General features: G+C 39.6%; 1 protein-coding gene across 1 annotated transcript; it reads left to right on the top strand.

Annotated features, from left to right (window-relative positions):
• Positions 1-432: 432 nt before the first annotated feature.
• LOC117371551 (sterile alpha motif domain-containing protein 9-like) lies at positions 433-18,433 on the top strand. Its single transcript, XM_033967253.2, has 9 exons — positions 433-522; positions 4,487-4,586; positions 5,165-5,239; positions 5,624-5,713; positions 8,075-8,164; positions 9,788-9,877; positions 12,621-12,689; positions 12,768-12,816; positions 12,892-18,433. The coding sequence occupies exons 2-9, from the start codon at positions 4,489-4,491 to the stop codon at positions 17,620-17,622; spliced, it is 5,292 nt and encodes a 1,763-aa protein (XP_033823144.1). The 5' UTR covers positions 433-522; positions 4,487-4,488; the 3' UTR covers positions 17,623-18,433.
• The last annotated feature ends 210 nt before the right edge of the window (positions 18,434-18,643 follow it).

The following is an 18,643-nucleotide window of genomic DNA, read 5'->3' as shown; positions in this document are numbered from 1 at the left end:
GCAACTGTGTCTTTGGGCGTTTGACTATGTGTGGGCAGGTATTTATCACATTGTGGAGACTAACATCTCTAGGCTTTTTTACACAGCCTTGTTTAAAGTTGAAGTTAAAATAGGTTAAGGAAAGTTTGAATTAGGATGGATCTCCAGGATATGAATGTAAGGCATATAATGCCCCCAATGAAAACCCAAACTATATTTAAATGAAGACACAATATTAGCCCTTTAGATATCATGAAAAGAGTAGATATAAAAAGGAAACTTAACACAAGAGAGCGCACTTTAATCCTATTGTATAAATGTCTCCTTTATCACAATATAAAAGATTTGCTCTTTGACATTTTACTCCATGTTATCTCCTGGCACGCCCACGGAGAGAAAACTAGACCCACCCACTTGAGATCTAAACCAGTTTGTGAAATCAATCGGTCCTAAATGCGTATGAAGAGTCATGAGATCCAGCTGTAGTTTGTAGTAGTTATGGCGTTTTAACGCCACATGCAACAAAGTGCAACAGTTCATCAGGTAAGCAGAGCTTTGTCTATCTGGTTGGTAATTTATCTCAGTTTATTATAGGACAGGCATATACTGTGGTTCTTCAAGAGATTTGAGACTACTCCTCTTATCTGATTGTTTTATCGGTCCAGTCTACGGAAAGGTAGGCTATAGCCCAGCAATTTAATTTGAAGAGAAACAAATGGAACAGAAAAGAGACCGTTCCTATTCTCTCACTCCAGTCATGTCTAGCCGTCTTTCATTTTACCTTAAGTGTTCCTAAAGTGTGAGTGCGTATTTAGAGCGGGCTTTATGGACGAGTTAAATAAAATGAGCGTGAATGTAAATAAAGTAGTGTCGTTAATTAATAAAACGAAATCTGAGGGACAATATTACCCCTCTAGATATCATGGAAAGAGTAGATGCAAAAAGGAAACTTAACACAAGGGAGCGCACTTGAGCTCTTGGCTGTTTCATAAAGGAATGTCCGGTCTTGCCCTGGTCGGCCGGACTGGTTCAATGTTTATTAAAACATATTGAAATGATAGCACATAGCCTATTGAACCAAGACCTAACACAGTGTATATTATTTAATGATTAAATGAATAAAGCAATATTTTCTTATGGCTCTGTCAGTAACCTCAAGGGAAAACATTTTTAAAAGGCAAACAGCAAAAAAGTAAATGTCCTTCAAAAAGAAAACATGTTATATCAAGATAAATGCATAAATGAAATTGCATGCATTATAGACTGAAAATGCATTATTGTGCTGCTCTGTGATCCTACCAATCACTGTTTTCAAATAGTAAAATTAGGGGGAAAAAAAAAAAAAAATCAGATCAGTTGTATTCTTTCTCATGGCTCTTATCTGCAATTTTCCCTGAGTCCATTCAACTGAAAAATAAATATCAAGTCACGATAATCACGTCTTTGCAAAGCTTTGCCACACAACGACTCCTGGTGTATGATGCAGTGATAAGCTGTCATTTCACCTGTGACGTTTTCCTCCCGCATCCTCTCACACATCCTTGCCACCAATCCACTCCTGTGCCCACACATTGCGGATGCTCCATCTGTTGTCAATCCCACGAGTTTTTCCCAAGGCAGCCCCATGTCAATTACACATCTGGATACCTCTTCATACAGATCTTGTCCTGTAGTTGTGCCATGCATAGGACGTAATGCCAAAAACTCTTCCATTATGCTCAGGCTGGAGTCTACTCCACGAACGAAAATTGACAGCTGGGCAATGTCAGATGTGTCCGTGCTCTCATCCACAGCAAGGGAATATGCGATGAAATATTTTCCCTTTCCCACAAGCTGTTCTTTTAGACTGGTGGAAAGCTGGTCTACACGTTCAGCAATGGTATTTCTGCTTAGGCTCACGTTTGAAAATAGTTGCCTTTTGTCTGGGCACACTGTGTCACAAAGGCCATTTACAGGAGATAAACTCTCCTTCTGTAAATGGCTGGGCTGATTTTGCGACCTCTTCTGCCACAGTAAAACTAGCCTTGACAGCAGCCTCGCTTTGTGATTTGGCTTTTGTGAACAGAGCCTGCCGGGACTTAAGACCTCATTTTAATTCTTTCACCCTCTGTAACCTTTGTTCCGTGTCCATATTCATGTCTTTGTCTGTGTGTTTCTGAGATGTTTCATAGTGCCTTCTTAGATTATAATCTTATTCTTCATTAAAGCCAAACTTTCTCCACACAGAAGACACACAGGTTTGCCTTTTACCTCTGTGAACATGTACTCTGCCTCCCACCTGGCTTGAAATCCCCTGTTTTCAGCCTCCACCTTCTGTTTAGCCATTTTTGAGGAGAGGAGTAGCTGAAAGTTGACATCTACTCTGACTGCTGATGAATAATGAAGCTGAGGCCCGCTTGCTGCACTGCAGTGAGTTCGAGGGCTACCGTTGCATTGTGGGAAATGTAGTGTTGGTGGTGCAAAACACCAGCGGGCGGCTATGGCCTGCGAGCCGGTTCTAATAGTTATTAAATATCATCCTAGGGGCCATAGATAATTCATTGGCAGGCCGGATCTGACCCGCGGGCCTTGAATCTGACATATAAACTTCCATAGTAAAAGAAAAATTCTTATCTGTCAACTGGACAAAAAGTTCAATACGCCACTTATTTTCCAAATTTTCCAATTGCTATGATGTATGGAGAAGTCAGGCAAATAGGGCCACTTTTTAATATTTGTAATATTTGGCATTTAATGATGCTATTATAGGTATTAAGGGCTCTTACTAATATTTTGGAATGACACTGAGGACATAAAATGCAGTTATTTTTGTGCCACAACTTTTGAAACCTCAACTGGCATGAGTCAGAGATTTTACAAAAAATGTAAGTAAATCTAGTAAGACTAAGACATGTAAAATATTAAATGACCACCTTTAAAGTGCATTACTAATACACAGCTTCCTTTGAATGCAGCTGTTCTCCACAGCACACTGCACTGACCAAACTAACAGCTCAGAGCTCTAGTGCTTCACTTTTAGGATATGAAGCTATCTCGAACTCAGCAGGGCTTTGCCTAAGGCCCATAAACACTGGAATGGGTCCCAAGTGCCATGATGCCTAATAAAAACATGAAGCAGGAGATGCACATGTGATTGTACACTGTTTTACTGAAGATGCTGCTTTAACAGTGTGGAGAACTGTTTGGTCTGGCCTAACAGTTATGAACAAAGCATCATCTCAAAGATATGTTGTCAAAACAGCTGTATTTGAGTATGATCATGGTGCAGCACTCTGGCTTCAAAGTATTGGATTATTTTCCAACAATTTACGTATGCATATAAAATATTATGTTCATATTTTTGCAATAAACTATTATAAATATCAAAATATATGCACAAAATAAATTTTGATGGTGGCTCATTCTAACTGAAAGGCACAGCCCAATTTACCTGAAGATTTAAGGTAATTGAGCCATTGCCAGATTGTTGTTATTATTATTTTTTAACGTATGTTAACTACACTAAGTAGTAGTAGACTTAGTAGACACTAAGTAAGACTAAGTTACATGTATGGGTTCACACAGTCACTACATGTAGAGTTGAGTTATGAACCTTATAATTTTCAAGTAGGACTTGTTCACTTTTGTCACTGTTTTTCTCTGCGGGCTAAAAGTTAAGGTTAGCCCCTACCACAATAATAATCGCACACCAATCACATATTTTGTTTTTTGTTAAATACAGAAGAAGCAACAAATAAACTAAGTGATAGGTTCACCTTTAACCTAACTTACAGTTCAAAAGAGAAGAGAAGACAAGAGAGATTATTTTGTCTCAATATTGAGGAGAAAGGACGGGGAGGCAAAACCTTCAGTTACAACCTCCTTACCCCTTCTGAAGTCTCCACCGCCTTTCACCTCCTTTTATTAGAATTAGGAACCCTGGAACAAATGCACTGCCCACTCTCAAGGGGAAGGGGGAATATATTTAGTGAGCAGTGCGTAAAACAAATTACGACATACAAATAAAAATACATTCCGTTCCTGCATTTCTCGAGGTTATTTCCTTTTGCATAAAGACCCTTCCAGGATGTTTCAAGAAAAGGTTTTGCAAGTTCGCAGTGACCTCGACCTCTCCCGTGTGGTCCTGCAAACTTCACAAGACATTTTCTGCAAGACTCAAGAACAGATATTAGTGCAGATTACATAGTTAATATAATGAATATACTGAATATAATAAGAGTGAACATTACATTACCTTTAAGATGCACAGTGAGATTAATAAACATAACTTGAATATATATTTTGAATCCATCGCTAAGACCCACTGCATACACTGGGAGTGAATATTTACAGAGCTGGTGTGCACATTTTACCTGATAGCTCAATTTACCTGACTTTACCCTACACTTTATTTACATCTTTACTGCCTAATTGCCTCTGATGCTCATATGATAAGTCTGAGGAGTTTGACTGTTGTCACAGTAATACAGTTATATATTTATTATTTCAAATGTCTGTTTATTTATAGAAATGGATCCAAACAAGCCTGTATCCCCATCTGGTCCTTCTCGCCAATCCCTGAGTCCAGAGAAACCAAAGCCATCTAGTGGCAAAAAACAGAGAAAAAGGTACGATGATTTTAACATTAAACCAAAGATTCTGTATGGCAGAAGAGGGAACTATTGGATTAGAGTGGCATTCTAAATTGTGGATTGATGGATTCTAAATTGCTGATCTTTGGGTTGCTGAGAATGCCATCTTAAAGGTGCACTATGTAACTTTTCTAGTGGAAGGTCCACCATTTGTTTGGTGGATTATTGTGATAAGCAGCACTGAGGCTTGTGTGGAACCCAAGTGAACCAAAATGAACATGGTGACACAGACTGATGTGGACTGTTTTGTTTGTGAAAATGTGCAGAAGGTAAGCACTTTATGCATTTGTGGACGGGGAAGATGTCTGTGCTTTTCTCTCAACTGGATGTAAGAAAAAATAGAAAAAGGGTAAAATAAATACCATAAAGCCTCTGACAAACCTGAAGGACTAGTAGAATAATCAGTCACTGATAAGAACCAGGCCCACATACAGCCTGTGCCGCCAAGATTAGTACTTAGTAAACTTGCCAATCATGTTATCATCATCACATTATAAAATTGGCATACACACTGCACGTGTCTTTATGCACAATTGTGTTTCTCACATTTACAGGAGGAAAAATGTGGCGCAAAGGCCTAAATCATCCACACCACCACCTAATGTTTTGAGCGAAAACACATCTGAAGGGTATGTTTTTAAGCCTATTCTTTTTTTTATTCTTTTTTTTTTTTTTTTTTTTGGTAAAAGCATCAAGCCCTGAGCAATCACTTAAGTCTATGGCGTGCTGAGTGCTCTTTGTTTCCACCGGGACATAAGGTGACATAGTGTTTGAGTGAAATGTTTTTCCTGAAAACTATAGCCTGTTTGACACCTCTATCAAAAGTGAAAGATAATTGATCTTTGAACTGAAATGTAGGTCTAACTTACACCCGTTCACAACTCCATCCGACATCCCAAAACAAGGAAAACCCCCAGTAGGGACTTAGGTGAAAATATGACTTAGGTGACAGTTCACACCTTAGACTTGAAGGCTTTTATCCAGTTTCACAAATTCTATTTTCTTTTGCAAAGGTTTGAAAGAAGTGCATCACCGACTGCACCATCTCTACAATCAATGAGTCCAGAGAGACCTGATTTATCAAGTGGAAAACCTAAAGACAGGTATGAATTTTCAGGGTCTGTGGTTAAGCCATTTTTCTGTCACTCAATAGAAAAAACAAGCATACTATTGGCGTAAGGTAGAATGTGTCACTAGTATTGTATTAATAGATAATCTGGATGTTTTTCCAGCTGATCTTCATGTAGCCGCATGCTTCACTTACATACCTTAGAGCAGGGGTGGCCACATTCGCCAACCAGAGGTGCCCTATCTGGTTTTCTGAACTATCGATGCTTGTCATATTATAAATGTATGCATAAAATTTTAAAAATATGTAAATAATTTGTAGTAAAGAATTTTTTTTTTATTGACTAGCCGAACATTTGTTTCACACAAACCCACTCAGAGTAGGCAACAAGTAGGCTATGCTGCATGTTTTATGATTTCAATTATCAAGATGGGTCAAAGTTTCATGTTGCCAACTACTGAGCAAACAGAATCAAATAAATCAGCTCCTCTGGTTTGGTATTTGATGCTCTGGAGATAGAGCAGTTCCTCTGTTATGTTCACTCCTCTCAAAAATGTTATGTTGTTATGTTCACTCCTCTCAAAAATATTGGCAGTTGAGCAGTGTTCGATACATCTGTACGTTCATCACAGGCCACTGAAAAGTACTCAAAACAGTCTCTTCTGTGCCCCAGTTGTCTTTTGATATTAGATGAATTGTCCTTAATTCTCCACGTTATAGTCTTTCAAGCCAGGTGTATATTTGCGAAGTCCTGCCTCTTCTCTGGATATTTTCATGACGCAGTCTTTGATGAAGTCACCTTCAGCTAGTGGTTTGCCATGTTTAGCGATTAACCTGGCCACTTCGTAGCTTGTTTTGGTGGCATTTTCATTAGACTTCTGTGTCCAAATGAAAAATCACTGTTGAGATGAAGACAGCCTCCAGTTGCTTCATCTTGTCAGGATGCTCAACTCCAGTTAGCTTGTGGAGTGCAGTCAGGGCCAGCCCATACTATAAGCAGAATAAGTAGCTGCTTAGGACCCCGAGGCCAGCACAGGGTCCCCAAGAGCCCATACATCTATATTGAAAATAATATATCAAGAATTATTGGAAACAGGGCTTGTGTGTTTACAGCAGCCTAAATATCCCTCTCAAACGATTACATTTGCTTCATATCTATAGTAACAAAATATCTGCTGCTGCTGCTACATTTGTTTTTGAGCCGGCCATAGGTGAGAGCAGCTATGTGTTTACACCGGTGCAAGGACCATTTATATTGCAAATTTAAGCCCACTGTCGCCAACTGGAACACATTAAAATCCACTAGAAACTTGTTTAGAATTTGTGAGTCCCTTATATGTTTGTCTGCTGTTCTTAGTGACTATAGTGACGAGAGCAGAGTCATAATGTTTTCAAATGTGAATCACCAATAGCTGAGCCAGGAAGCATCCAATGCCGGGGCCCCAGAGACAAATTCAGCTTAAGGCACCCTTAAAGCTCAGGCCGGTCCTGAGTGCAGTAGCATGTTTTGCCTGATAATGTCTTTTCACATTGAATTCTTTAAATACCCCAACAGTCTCTTGGCAAATTAGGCAAAATCTGTGACACAATACTGCTTGCAATCAACCTTTTTAATTCACTGACGCCATGGTCAGCTACATTTATCAGCACTTGACCACTGACTTGACAGACAGAAGTCACTTAGTGGATCCAGTGGATACACCACACACCTATTGAGAGGTGCTTCCACCAAGTGGTAAATAGTGAAGGTGCATGCAAAAGCTGTCTTAAGCTTAGATTGTAAGGTAAAAAGCATCAAGCCCTGAGCAATCACTTAAGTCTATAGCGTACTGAGTGGTCTTTGTTTCCACCGGGATATAAGGAGATATAGTGTTATTCCAGCAAAGTCAGGGACTGCAGATTGAATCTAGCTATTTAGGTATAATTGAGTCTTAAGAGTTTAATGTCTCCGTACATTGTCTCAAAAATGACTTTCTGTTCAATATAGTATCCTCTATTTAATAAAACAGAGGAAATCACAAAAGGAAATAGAATTCTGTCAACTGGAAAAAAGTGTTTGAGTGAACTGTTTTTCCTGAAAAATATAGCCTGTTTGACACTTCTATCAAACGGGAAAAACAATCGATCTTTGAACTGAAATGTAGGTCTAAGGTACACCCATTCACAACTCCATCCGCCAACCCAAAACAAGGAAAACCCCCATTAGGGACTTGAACAATCATACAAAATATGACTTAGATGACAGTTCACACCTTACACTTGAAGGCTTTTATCCAGTTGGCAAAATTCAATTTTCTTTTGCAATGGACAACTCAGGAATTACACAGACAAAACCTGGGGAAGTTAAAACACCATTCTGAAAGAAATCAAAGTGTTTTCATTATTGTTTCTCCAGGTTTGGAAGAAGTGCATCACCGACTGCACCATCTCTACAATCAATGAGTCCAGAGAGACCTGATTTATCAAGTGGAAAACCTAAGGACAGGTATGAATTTTCAGGGTCTGTGGTTAGACCATTTTTCTTTCACTCAATAGAAAAAAAACAAGCATACTATTGGCGTAAGGTAGAATGTGTCACTAGTATAGTATTAATAGATAATCTGGATGTTTTTCCAACTGATCCTCATGTAGCCGCATGCTTCACTTAGATCAGGGGTGGGCCAACGTTTTGACACACATTGGGGTTCTAAAATTTGACAGAGGGGCCGAGCCAGGGTATATATGTGTATTTATTACATTAGAGATTTGGCCTGTAACATGTAGCAAAGTATGAATATGCAAGACTCATTGTACAAATTGTTTTCCAAATGCATTCTTTTAAAAACTTGCCTTGGGAGAAAAATTTGCTAGCTTTTGCTAACTTGAATGCCAGCAAAAAAAAACTTGCCTTGGTACTTTGATCGGACTTCGGTGAAAAAATATTTTGTTGGTCACTCCGTACTAAACACTCAGCACTCACTATCCACATTTCTTTTCTTTTATGAGCTCATTTTTACATAAGGACTGATAAGAGAATAAGAGAGTAATACACACAAACAAGGTTGATGTAGCTGAAGTGCGCCATTTTTTGGGGAAACGTTGGCATTACAGGGGAAATGTAAAATGAACAAAGTTTACATGTACCTATTTTTTTACCTATTTAATTTGGTTCGACGGGCTGGATTAATAAGACCAACGGGCCATGTGTGGCCCCCGGGCCATAGTTTGCCCACCCTTAACTTAGATACTTTAGAGCATTGAATTCTTTAAATACCCCAACAGTCTCCTGGCAAATTAACCAAACACAGTTGTTAAAATCCGTGACAAAATACTGCTCACGATCAATAATTCACTGACGCCATGGTCAGCTACATTTATCAGCACTTGACCACTGACTTGACAGGCAGAAGTCACTTAGTGGATCCAGTGGATACACCACACACCTATTGAGAGGTGCTTCCACCAAGTGGTAAATAGTGACGGTGGATGCAAAAGCTGTCTTAAGCTTAGATTGTAAAGTAAAAAGCATCAAGCCCTGAGCAATCACTTAAGTCTATAGCGTACTGAGTGGTCTTTGTTTCCACCGGGATATAAGGAGATATAGTGTTATTCCAGCAAAGTCAGGGACTGCAGATTGAATCTAGCTATTTAGGTATAATTGAGTCTTAAGAGTTTAATGTCTCCGTACATTGTCTCAAAAATGACTTTCTGTTCAATATAGTATCCTCTATTTAATAAAACAGAGGAAATCACAAAAGGAAATAGAATTCTGTCAACTGGAAAAAAGTGTTTGAGTGAACTGTTTTTCCTGAAAAATATAGCCTGTTTGACACTTCTATCAAACGGGAAAAACAATCGATCTTTGAACTGAAATGTAGGTCTAAGGTACACCCATTCACAACTCCATCCGCCAACCCAAAACAAGGAAAACCCCCATTAGGGACTTGAACAATCATACAAAATATGACTTAGATGACAGTTCACACCTTACACTTGAAGGCTTTTATCCAGTTGGCAAAATTCAATTTTCTTTTGCAATGGACAACTCAGGAATTACACAGACAAAACCTGGGGAAGTTAAAACACCATTCTGAAAGAAATCAAAGTGTTTTCATTATTGTTTCTCCAGGTTTGGAAGAAGTGCATCACCGACTGCACCATCTCTACAATCAATGAGTCCAGAGAGACCTGATTTATCAAGTGGAAAACCTAAGGACAGGTATGAATTTTCAGGGTCTGTGGTTAGACCATTTTTCGTCACTCAATAGAAAAAAACAAGCATACTACTGGCACATGGTAGTATGTGCCAATAGTATAGTATTAATAGGTAGACATTTTTTCCAGCTGATCCTCGTGTAGCCGCATGCTTCACTTAGATACTTTTAGAGTGAGCCCTGTGACTCTTTCTGGACCACTTTATTTGAAGGATTAAAGTTTCATGGAGATTGGTAAATTATCTTGAAGATGTGGATGGATCACATGTTGGCGACTTTGGCTGCAACTTTACCATGACAAGATTTACATATTGGATATCCATCAGCTTTCACAACACTAAGGATACCTAAAATAATCCCACACTGCCAAATTGATATGTTCTTTAGGTGGATGCAACTCCTAGAGGACTGCTCTTTCTGCTTTTCATTTTAGTGGCAAGTTGTCACGCTGAACTTCACACAAGCACATGTGCTGACCCAAACACACAGGGCATTGGCATTTCCATGGTATACCAAGATAATGATAAAGAGAAACCAAATAGCTAAATGCTGATGTTCAACAAAAACAGACTTCGATAAAAACAGCAATTGCCTGCTCCGACAGATGATCAACAGGTCAATCAACAACAGTGGACAGTGGCTGTGTTGCAGCGTTCGATCAATGGCAAAAAGTTGCACGGCAGTGAACCAGGAATCGCAAGGATCAAACTGGTGGGCCGTTACAGTTTTCTGTCATCTGTCTCTAATTCCCTGCCTGAATCCTCAAGTATTCCCATAAATGGATGATGCTTCCATCTGTCATTTACTCTGGTAATGGCCTGTGTGTGTGCGGGTGCATCACAGTTGTTTTCGCTCTTCTTCAGGGCTCTTCTTGTGTAGGCATTGAGTAGAAAAGATACATGAACTCACCACTATGTGCTACTACTTCCCAAAAAGTCAAATCAGTCTCATTGAATGCCTTGAAAACTTGACCCCATGGCTAAGAAATGCTTTGCATGGCTTATTATGAATCATATCTGGTCATGCCTCTCAACAAATTTGAGATAGACAGTTTCCAAGGAACTCTTTAGTTGAAGAAAATCTGCCTCGTATTGGCCTCATATTAAATTAGAAACAGGATTTGTAATCCATCGCCATCGAGCCAAATATGAGAATCAGCACTGCGGCGCATGCAGAACTAAATGTCATGTTTATATAACTGCAACAAAAATTGTTCAGATGTCAAATAGTTTGCAGTTTGTAGTGTTTCCTGGTTCTTCTGTCCTCAGCACGGAGCGGGACGAGCAGAGAGAAGAGATTGAAGGCTCACTAGAAAAAATTGTAATAATATTACTCTAAATTACTCTAAATTGAACCAGAATACTGGAAATGACATGATTTTTGTTCAGAACCTTTTGGATGAAGATCCCCATACCCTCTTGAGGAGTGATTTATTATATGTAATTAAAAAGAAAAGATTTCTGAAATAATCACTGAAAGTTGTATTGCAGCCTTTAAGGGCATGGTGGACACTCAAAAAGCTAGCAAAGGCCCTGCATTAACATATACCAGAATACTTCTGATGTCGGGAGAGTGCAGAGGGATCCTAGATGTGCTGACAGATATGACAAATTAAATTTAAATTAAAATTAAAATTTAACTGGCAGTCACACAGGTTCACCGCAAGGTCACAGTGGTTTGATATGGATTTTTTTGAGCTGATATGAAATTTGATATTTGTCTTGCTGTTGTGGGCGATACCGATATTAATCTTTTTAAATCTGTACTATGCCACAATTATGTTAAGTTATCTTGAAATTTACAAATCAATGTATTGCTTTTTTGTAAAAAAATATAAAATATATTCATCAAAGATATAAATTTAAAGGAGCAATCATGTGACCCCAGCCATTGGGACAATGGATGGAAATTAGCTTTTGGCTATAATCCGGTGTGTTTACATCCATGTTGAATCATGTCTGTTCATTAACATGCACTGTCCCAATCAAATAAATAATTCACGCCTTCTCTTCTCCCTGCTGCACCTCGAGTCATGACTCTGTAAAATGTTATTAAATCTCTGAACCACACCATCCTCATTAGGCTGCCTACAAGAATGAGATGGATCAGCTGGTGTCCTTGTGCAGCAGCAACAACCTAGAGCTCAAGATGTTATTTGTGTTCTCTGTGGAGAAAGTGATGGGCTGCAGCCTTTATGGCTGTCAAAAGTATCAAAAATCAGATACTAATTGATACTCACATGGACAGTAATTAATATTTCCTGAATAGCTTTAGAATGATATAGATTAGATGTATCAGAACATATATAAGTCCACAGACTAGTTTTGACTCATGCACCACTATAGAACCAACTTGGACGACTGAGGAATTACAGATAAAAGGTCAGATGATAAAGTACTACAATTTAATGTTGAAAATCACATTCTGTTGTGTAAAGAGTGTTTTATTTATCATTTTAGTGTCAGAATTTGTATTAAGTATTGAGTCTATTCCTCAGTATCAAAATCGGGTTTAAAATTTTAGTATCATGACAACACTAGCAGCCTCCCATCTCTCCAGGATCTCTACATCTCTAGGACTTGGGGGTGAGCAGGTCGAATCACAGCTGACCCTTTTCATTTTGGACATGGACTATTTGAGCTGTTCCTCTCAGACAGGAGGCTATGGTCCATTTGGACCAGAACCTCTCACCATAAGAACAATTTCTTAATGTAAAAGACACTACATCTATTGTCATTGTTTTTGAAGGTTTGCTAGATCACTACAATCATTGAGTCCAGAGAGACCTGATTTATCAAGTGGAACATATAAAGACAGGTATGAATTTGTGCTATCTATGATTTTGCTGATATTCAGAACAGGTGTTGTGATCAATTTTATCATTTTTATTAACAGAAATGTGGTGCCTGCAGAACCTTCAGTGCACAGAAGACTTACTGCAAAAGTATGTAAACCTACAACATGGTTAACCAAGCCATTTACCATTTGAAATGTATTTTCATCATCTTCATGTTTTTAGGGTGAAGATAAGGCATTTCCACCAATAATGGAAGACTGGACAAAAGAACATGTTCGAGATTGGCTAATAACTCACCTTCGTATTTCACCAAAGGTTGCACAGAGTCTGTACGACCAAGAGGCTTCAGGAGCATGTTTAGTGTCCTTTGAAAAACAAGACCTTCTAGAGTTAGGGGTTCCACCAGCTCCAGCATTACAGATCCTACGACAGGTGGTGAGGTTCAACAGGCGCTCTGAGCTGAGTGCACAGCATCAGGAATCAGAAGAGTCAGAGAAAATGCCTCAGGATAAATTAGAAACCCAAACTGTGACAACAGATTCAGGATTTCACAGTGAAAGTGCATCAGTGCTGCATGAAACGAGAGATGATTTTGAAGAGCAGTTCACAGAGCATGAACATCTCCAGATACAATCCCTTTCACCAATAAAGCGGGCCGTGTGTGTCCTGCGTCCTTTTGACAAAAGCACTGCTCCTGTGTTTTACACAGAGCACCACTTCCTTCCCACTGTGGCAGGTCCTAACAATCTCCTGGACCCTGTACACGAATACAAACTTCTACCAGATTCAAATGAAATCAGCCAAAGAGAAGTACTGTTTGAGTTTACTAATGAAATATTTTGTTTTGCTGCGAGCTGCATGAATTCCCGCACCAATGGGACAATCCATTTTGGAGTAAAGGATGAACTAGGCCAGGAACATGGTCAAATAATAGGCCACCAAATCAGCTCTATGATTCTTTACAGTGAGGCATTTGAATCAGATTTAAGTAAATACTTTGAACAAGAGCACATCCACTCTGCCAGGATGTGCATTAGGCCTCCTGTGTTTGTCCAGGTTCAATGTGAAGACGGAACAGCCTCAGACAAATGGGTGATTGAGGTAGATGTGGTTCCCCTATACTCTGAGACTCAAGAAAGTGTCTTCTACACTATTCTGGATATTCCATCCACAGAAAAGAATCAGCACCAGTCCAAAGTTGAATGTCTTTTTGTGCGAGAAGGATCCAGAAAAGTCAACATTTTATCAGATTCAAATCCACGTGTGTTTCAAGATAAGATCAAAGAAATCAGTGACAAAGTAAAGCGTTGGGCATCGGCTCGCAGAGCAGCAGAGGAAATGTATGAACCTCCTCCTCCCAATGAGCATCAGGGTCAAAGACTGAAACAGCTGATCACTTGTGGACGAGATTCACTTTCTGATTTCATGCATGTTTTTGTTGTTACTGACAAATGTCATTCAAGCCAATTGGAGCACATGGACTTTTTGAAAGAACTGAACTTGTTTGTCGTTTTAGATTTTGACCCAGAGTCTGGCACGAATGGAACATGCCACATTTACAGAAGAAACCGTGCAGCCAATCTACATTTCCCACAAATGTACACAACACAAGACAGGGCTTCAGTTATTGCTAATCTAAATCTGTTTAAACAAACAAGCTGGGTCTTTTGTAATGGACATGCTGGTCATATGAGTAACTCAGAAAGGCCTCTCTCTCAGCACGAGTGGCTGAAGAATCGTTCTGGGTGCATTAACAACATGGTCTCTTTTCTCTGCAGTCCTGACTTGCTTCCCAAGCATAGTTTCTTGGTCTTGATTATTCTCCACTCTCCTATTTCTGACATCTCAAGCCCTATTCTAGAAACATTTTGTGCATTGTATCGCTCCTTGGGAGGAATGGACAACATGCTTTGTCTTTGCAAAGACGCCACAGTTTTCAGCCACTGGAAGAATTTGGTGGAGGTTCGTTGTAAAGAAGACATCACCAATAAATGCATCTACACTTTGAGTTTACATGAGATCTCCAGCACCATAAAGAAACTGAAGGAGCCTCAGACGCGTGCCTCCAGAAGGTTCTTGGCTTCGACAGGTTCTAGTTCAGTCCTACTGGAAAAGAAAGAAGAAGAGATGATGACAGATTTGGAAATATTGTGTGAAAATGAATGTGAGAAAACAGAAATAGAAACAAACAAATCATTTGAAGAGTTTAAGAAGAACACAGAGGAGGTGTTTTACAGAGGAGGCCAAGTGTCATGGTGGAACTTTTATCTGTCGGAGCAGCCAGGCAGCCTGCCCTTCATCAAACGAGACAAGTATGGCGACCTGTACCAACTCATCTGCCCAGTTCAGGGCTACACCTCTCCATGTGTGGTTGTGCCTCTGTTCCACCACCCAGGCTGTGGGGGCACGACTTTAGCCAAACATATACTATGGAACTTAAAAAACAGATTCAGATGTGCAGTTGTTAAAAACCAAATGGCAACAAATAAAGACATTGCATTGCAAGTTCGGACACTTCTCACATATGGTAAACAAGAGCAGCCAGGCTACACACCAGTTCTGTTGTTGGTAGACAACTGGTACGATGTTGATGATTTAAAGCAGTGTATCCTTGGTGCTGCAATAGACAGAAATCAGCCCAATAACCTTGTTGTACTGATATTACACTGTGAGAGAACACCATTTCCCGACAAAACCTCAGTCAACTGTTACAATCCAAATGTGTTCATCAGCGCCAAGCTCTCATCAAAAGAGAAGGATTTGTTTTTACAGAAATATCAGGAACTCAAAGACAACCATGAGAAACCAGACACTTTCTATGCTTTCATGATCATGAAAAATGATTTTAGCAAAGACTACATTAGTGATTTAGTGAACAACATTCTCAAAGATCTTGACATTGGTTCCCAACAGGGCAAACTTTTATCTTTTCTGGCTTTGCTGAACTCATATGTCAATGGGTCCTACATATCCCTTTCTTCATGTGAGGAGCTTGTGGGAATAAGAAATCCTCTTTGGAGACAGGAATCTCTGGAAGATAAAATGAATCCGTATTCCACTCTCCTTATCACTTTCACTGTTGAGGAGCATGGCACTTACCAAGCAGTGCGACTCTTACATCAGATGATTGCCGAAAACTGCATTAAAGTTTTCAAAGAGAATCAACATGATCTGTCTGATATAACCATTGACTTGCTGTTCTGTGAGAGCCTCTATAGGACATGCATGGGAAAGGATTTCCTGAACCAGTTTATCCAAAGTATGTTGGTCACACGGACCCGGCGAGAGCAAGGAGACGACAAGAACACATTATTTTCGCCTTTGATTGAAAACATTCAAAAAGAAGAAGGATTTGATAAGGTCAAGAAAGTCCTTGAAAGAGCTATAGACAGATTTGACAGAAGTGCAACACTGCCTCAAGCTCTGGCCAGGCACATGTGTCTTAATGAGAAAGACTTCGACTCTGCTCTCAAATGGGCCCTAGATGCACAGAATAAGAGATCTAACTCCTACATCGCAGACACAGTGGGACAGGTTTACAAAAGCCAGCTCAAAATGCTCATTGAACATTCTAAGGAAGCACACCCAGAACTGCTTAATGAATGTTTACAGTTAGCATCTAAGGCTGTGTCTGCATTCAGGGAGTCTCAAGAACTAGCAAACAAAGATGAACAAATTGATCCATTGGATCGACATGGTAGGAAAGTAGAAAAGGCAGGCTACAATACCTCAGGCTATCTTGGAGAAACAGAGGTTATAATCATGCTTCTTGACTTAATCACAGAACTTCCTGTTTTCTCAGTCAGTGACAGACACAAAAGAGACAAAATGCTACAGGTTCTTAGAGGGCAACAACCCATTACCATCTTGGGTAACAGTGACCCAGAAATAAACGCAATTGTCACTGTCCTCAAAGATCATGGGAGGTTTCTTGTTTCACTAAAACCAAGACTGAAGGAGATTTTCACTTTCTTTGAGAAATACTTCATATACTTGAGGCCCAGACATGTGCCACTAAACAGGGAAACAGCTGATGAAAGAAATAAACGTAAGGTCTTTGAACTATTCAAGAAGTACATCAAGCTATTTAGTTGTTCAGAGGAGGAAAAGGAGCAAGAACGGGAAAGAAACCCCAAACTAAGTCAACAGCAGGTGATAGAGGATCATCGTCGTGATCTGGAGATGATGCAAGCAGATACCTTTGCAGGTCTTCTGCAGAGTTTGAGCCACAAAAACAAAAGTGAAATTATTTTTGAGAAATGGAAATTCATTTTTGAAAACTCTGTCAGTAGATATACATCAACTTCTGACACAGTGAATTACATCTTATCAAACATTGTTCTTCACAGCATCAAGCCAAACTGCATCCTGTTGAAGAAATATGAGGAGTTAGTGGCACTCCTTAATGATGTTCTTCAGAAGGAGGGTACTCGATCCAACCTGCTTGAGCTCTATTACCTCTGCATGCTGCTGATGTGGCCATCCAAAGACCAGTCTCTCAAAAACTTCACAGAGTACAGCAATATCAGCACCTACATTGCATCAGCCAAAAGGTCCTTCCACAAACGCTTCAGTTTCATGTTTCCATCAAGAAGTGCTATTGCTCATTTCTTTCTTGGAAAATCAACCGGTTTAAAACGGATTGTTAGCAAAGTAAAGCTTGACCAAATTTTGGTTGACTCCTATCCTAGTGATGGAAATACAAACTTTCACCATCTTTGGCATAGTGGATTGGCATGGAGCACCCCTAGCGTCCAAGAGAAGCTGTTAAGAGTTAAAGGAAGATCTGAAAATGGTGACATTTATGTCACTTACGGTGCCAACATCAAAATAATGATTCGTCCTGCATACCTTGGGGACATTCGCAGTGGCTACAGTCGAGAGGAGGTATCCTTTTACATCGGCTTCACCTTGGAAGGCCCAGTGGCCTATGATGTGAAATATGAAAAATAATAAAATTGCACTGAATGTAACATTTTGCACTATGTCTGTTAATCAAGCACTTACTGTCTGCCAGCAACATTTACTGCCATGTCTCAGCCTGTCAATCTCCCTGCCCTCCTGCCACCTACCTATCCCCAGTCAACTCACTCAAGGTGTCGCCCAAGGTTCATTTCTCAGCCTCCTCTTATTCATACTGTATATCTTCCCCCTTGGACATATAAACCTCTGCCACAGCCTGAAATGCTGAATGCTTTGCCAACATTCAATTGTGTCGGTTCACAAAATCAATAGCCTAACCTAGCCACACGCAGCACCCACTTCAACTACATCCCTGATATAAATTCGCAACAAACTAACTTTCCTCCAACTCAGGTGTAAGAAAAGTGAAATAATCATCATTGGTCCTAAAATACTCACCAAGCCCTATAATGACCCCTTTCTTTTGATGGGTCTTCAGTTCCCTCCTCACCTCTGAAACCACATTATACATATCAAAAATCACTAAAACCACATTCTATCACTTCCAAATAGCGCCGCCTCCACCCATCCCTCACTCCCCCCATTCATCTCTTCATCTCCTCTCACTTCAACTACTGCAATAGCCTGTCCGTCAGTTCACCTTCAAACTCCTCATACATTCAGAGATCTCCACTGGCTACCCACCCCCAGTGTATAAAAGTTCCAGCTCCCCACCACAGTACTACAGTGTGTCAGATGAATTTGTACAATGTAAATTAAAACACTGTGAACACAAGTGAAATCAATTAAGTACAAAAATTCCCATGGAAAGTGTACAATGTACAGAAGTGATGTGTAGATCCCTGTTTTGCATGTTTATTCACATTTCAACGCAAAAGGAAATGTTTTAAAATAATTTTAAATGTCTTCATATACTTTATTCATGGTGTAGCTTTGAATCATTACATTAGAATATTTTATTTAACACATTTATTGTACAAAGGAACCCTCAAGCAGTCTATAAAATTGGCTAATGATATTTACAATACAGCCGGCAAAAATATGTAAAGCA

Source organism: Periophthalmus magnuspinnatus, chromosome 1 (assembly GCF_009829125.3).
Source record: "Periophthalmus magnuspinnatus isolate fPerMag1 chromosome 1, fPerMag1.2.pri, whole genome shotgun sequence".
Lineage (NCBI taxonomy): Eukaryota > Metazoa > Chordata > Actinopteri > Gobiiformes > Gobiidae > Periophthalmus > Periophthalmus magnuspinnatus.
The sequence above is the reverse complement of the archived record's forward strand: the minus strand, read 5'-3'. Positions and strand labels throughout refer to the sequence as shown.

Coding starts and splice junctions, on each gene's coding strand:
- LOC117371551 (XM_033967253.2), top strand. CDS start 4,489: ATGGATCCAAACAAGCCTGTATCCCCATCTGGTCCTTCTCGCCAATCC. Junction 9,878..12,620: donor AGTGGAAAACCTAAGGACAG/GTATGAATTTTC, acceptor TTGTTTTTGAAG/GTTTGCTAGATCACTACAAT. Junction 12,690..12,767: donor AGTGGAACATATAAAGACAG/GTATGAATTTGT, acceptor TTTTATTAACAG/AAATGTGGTGCCTGCAGAAC.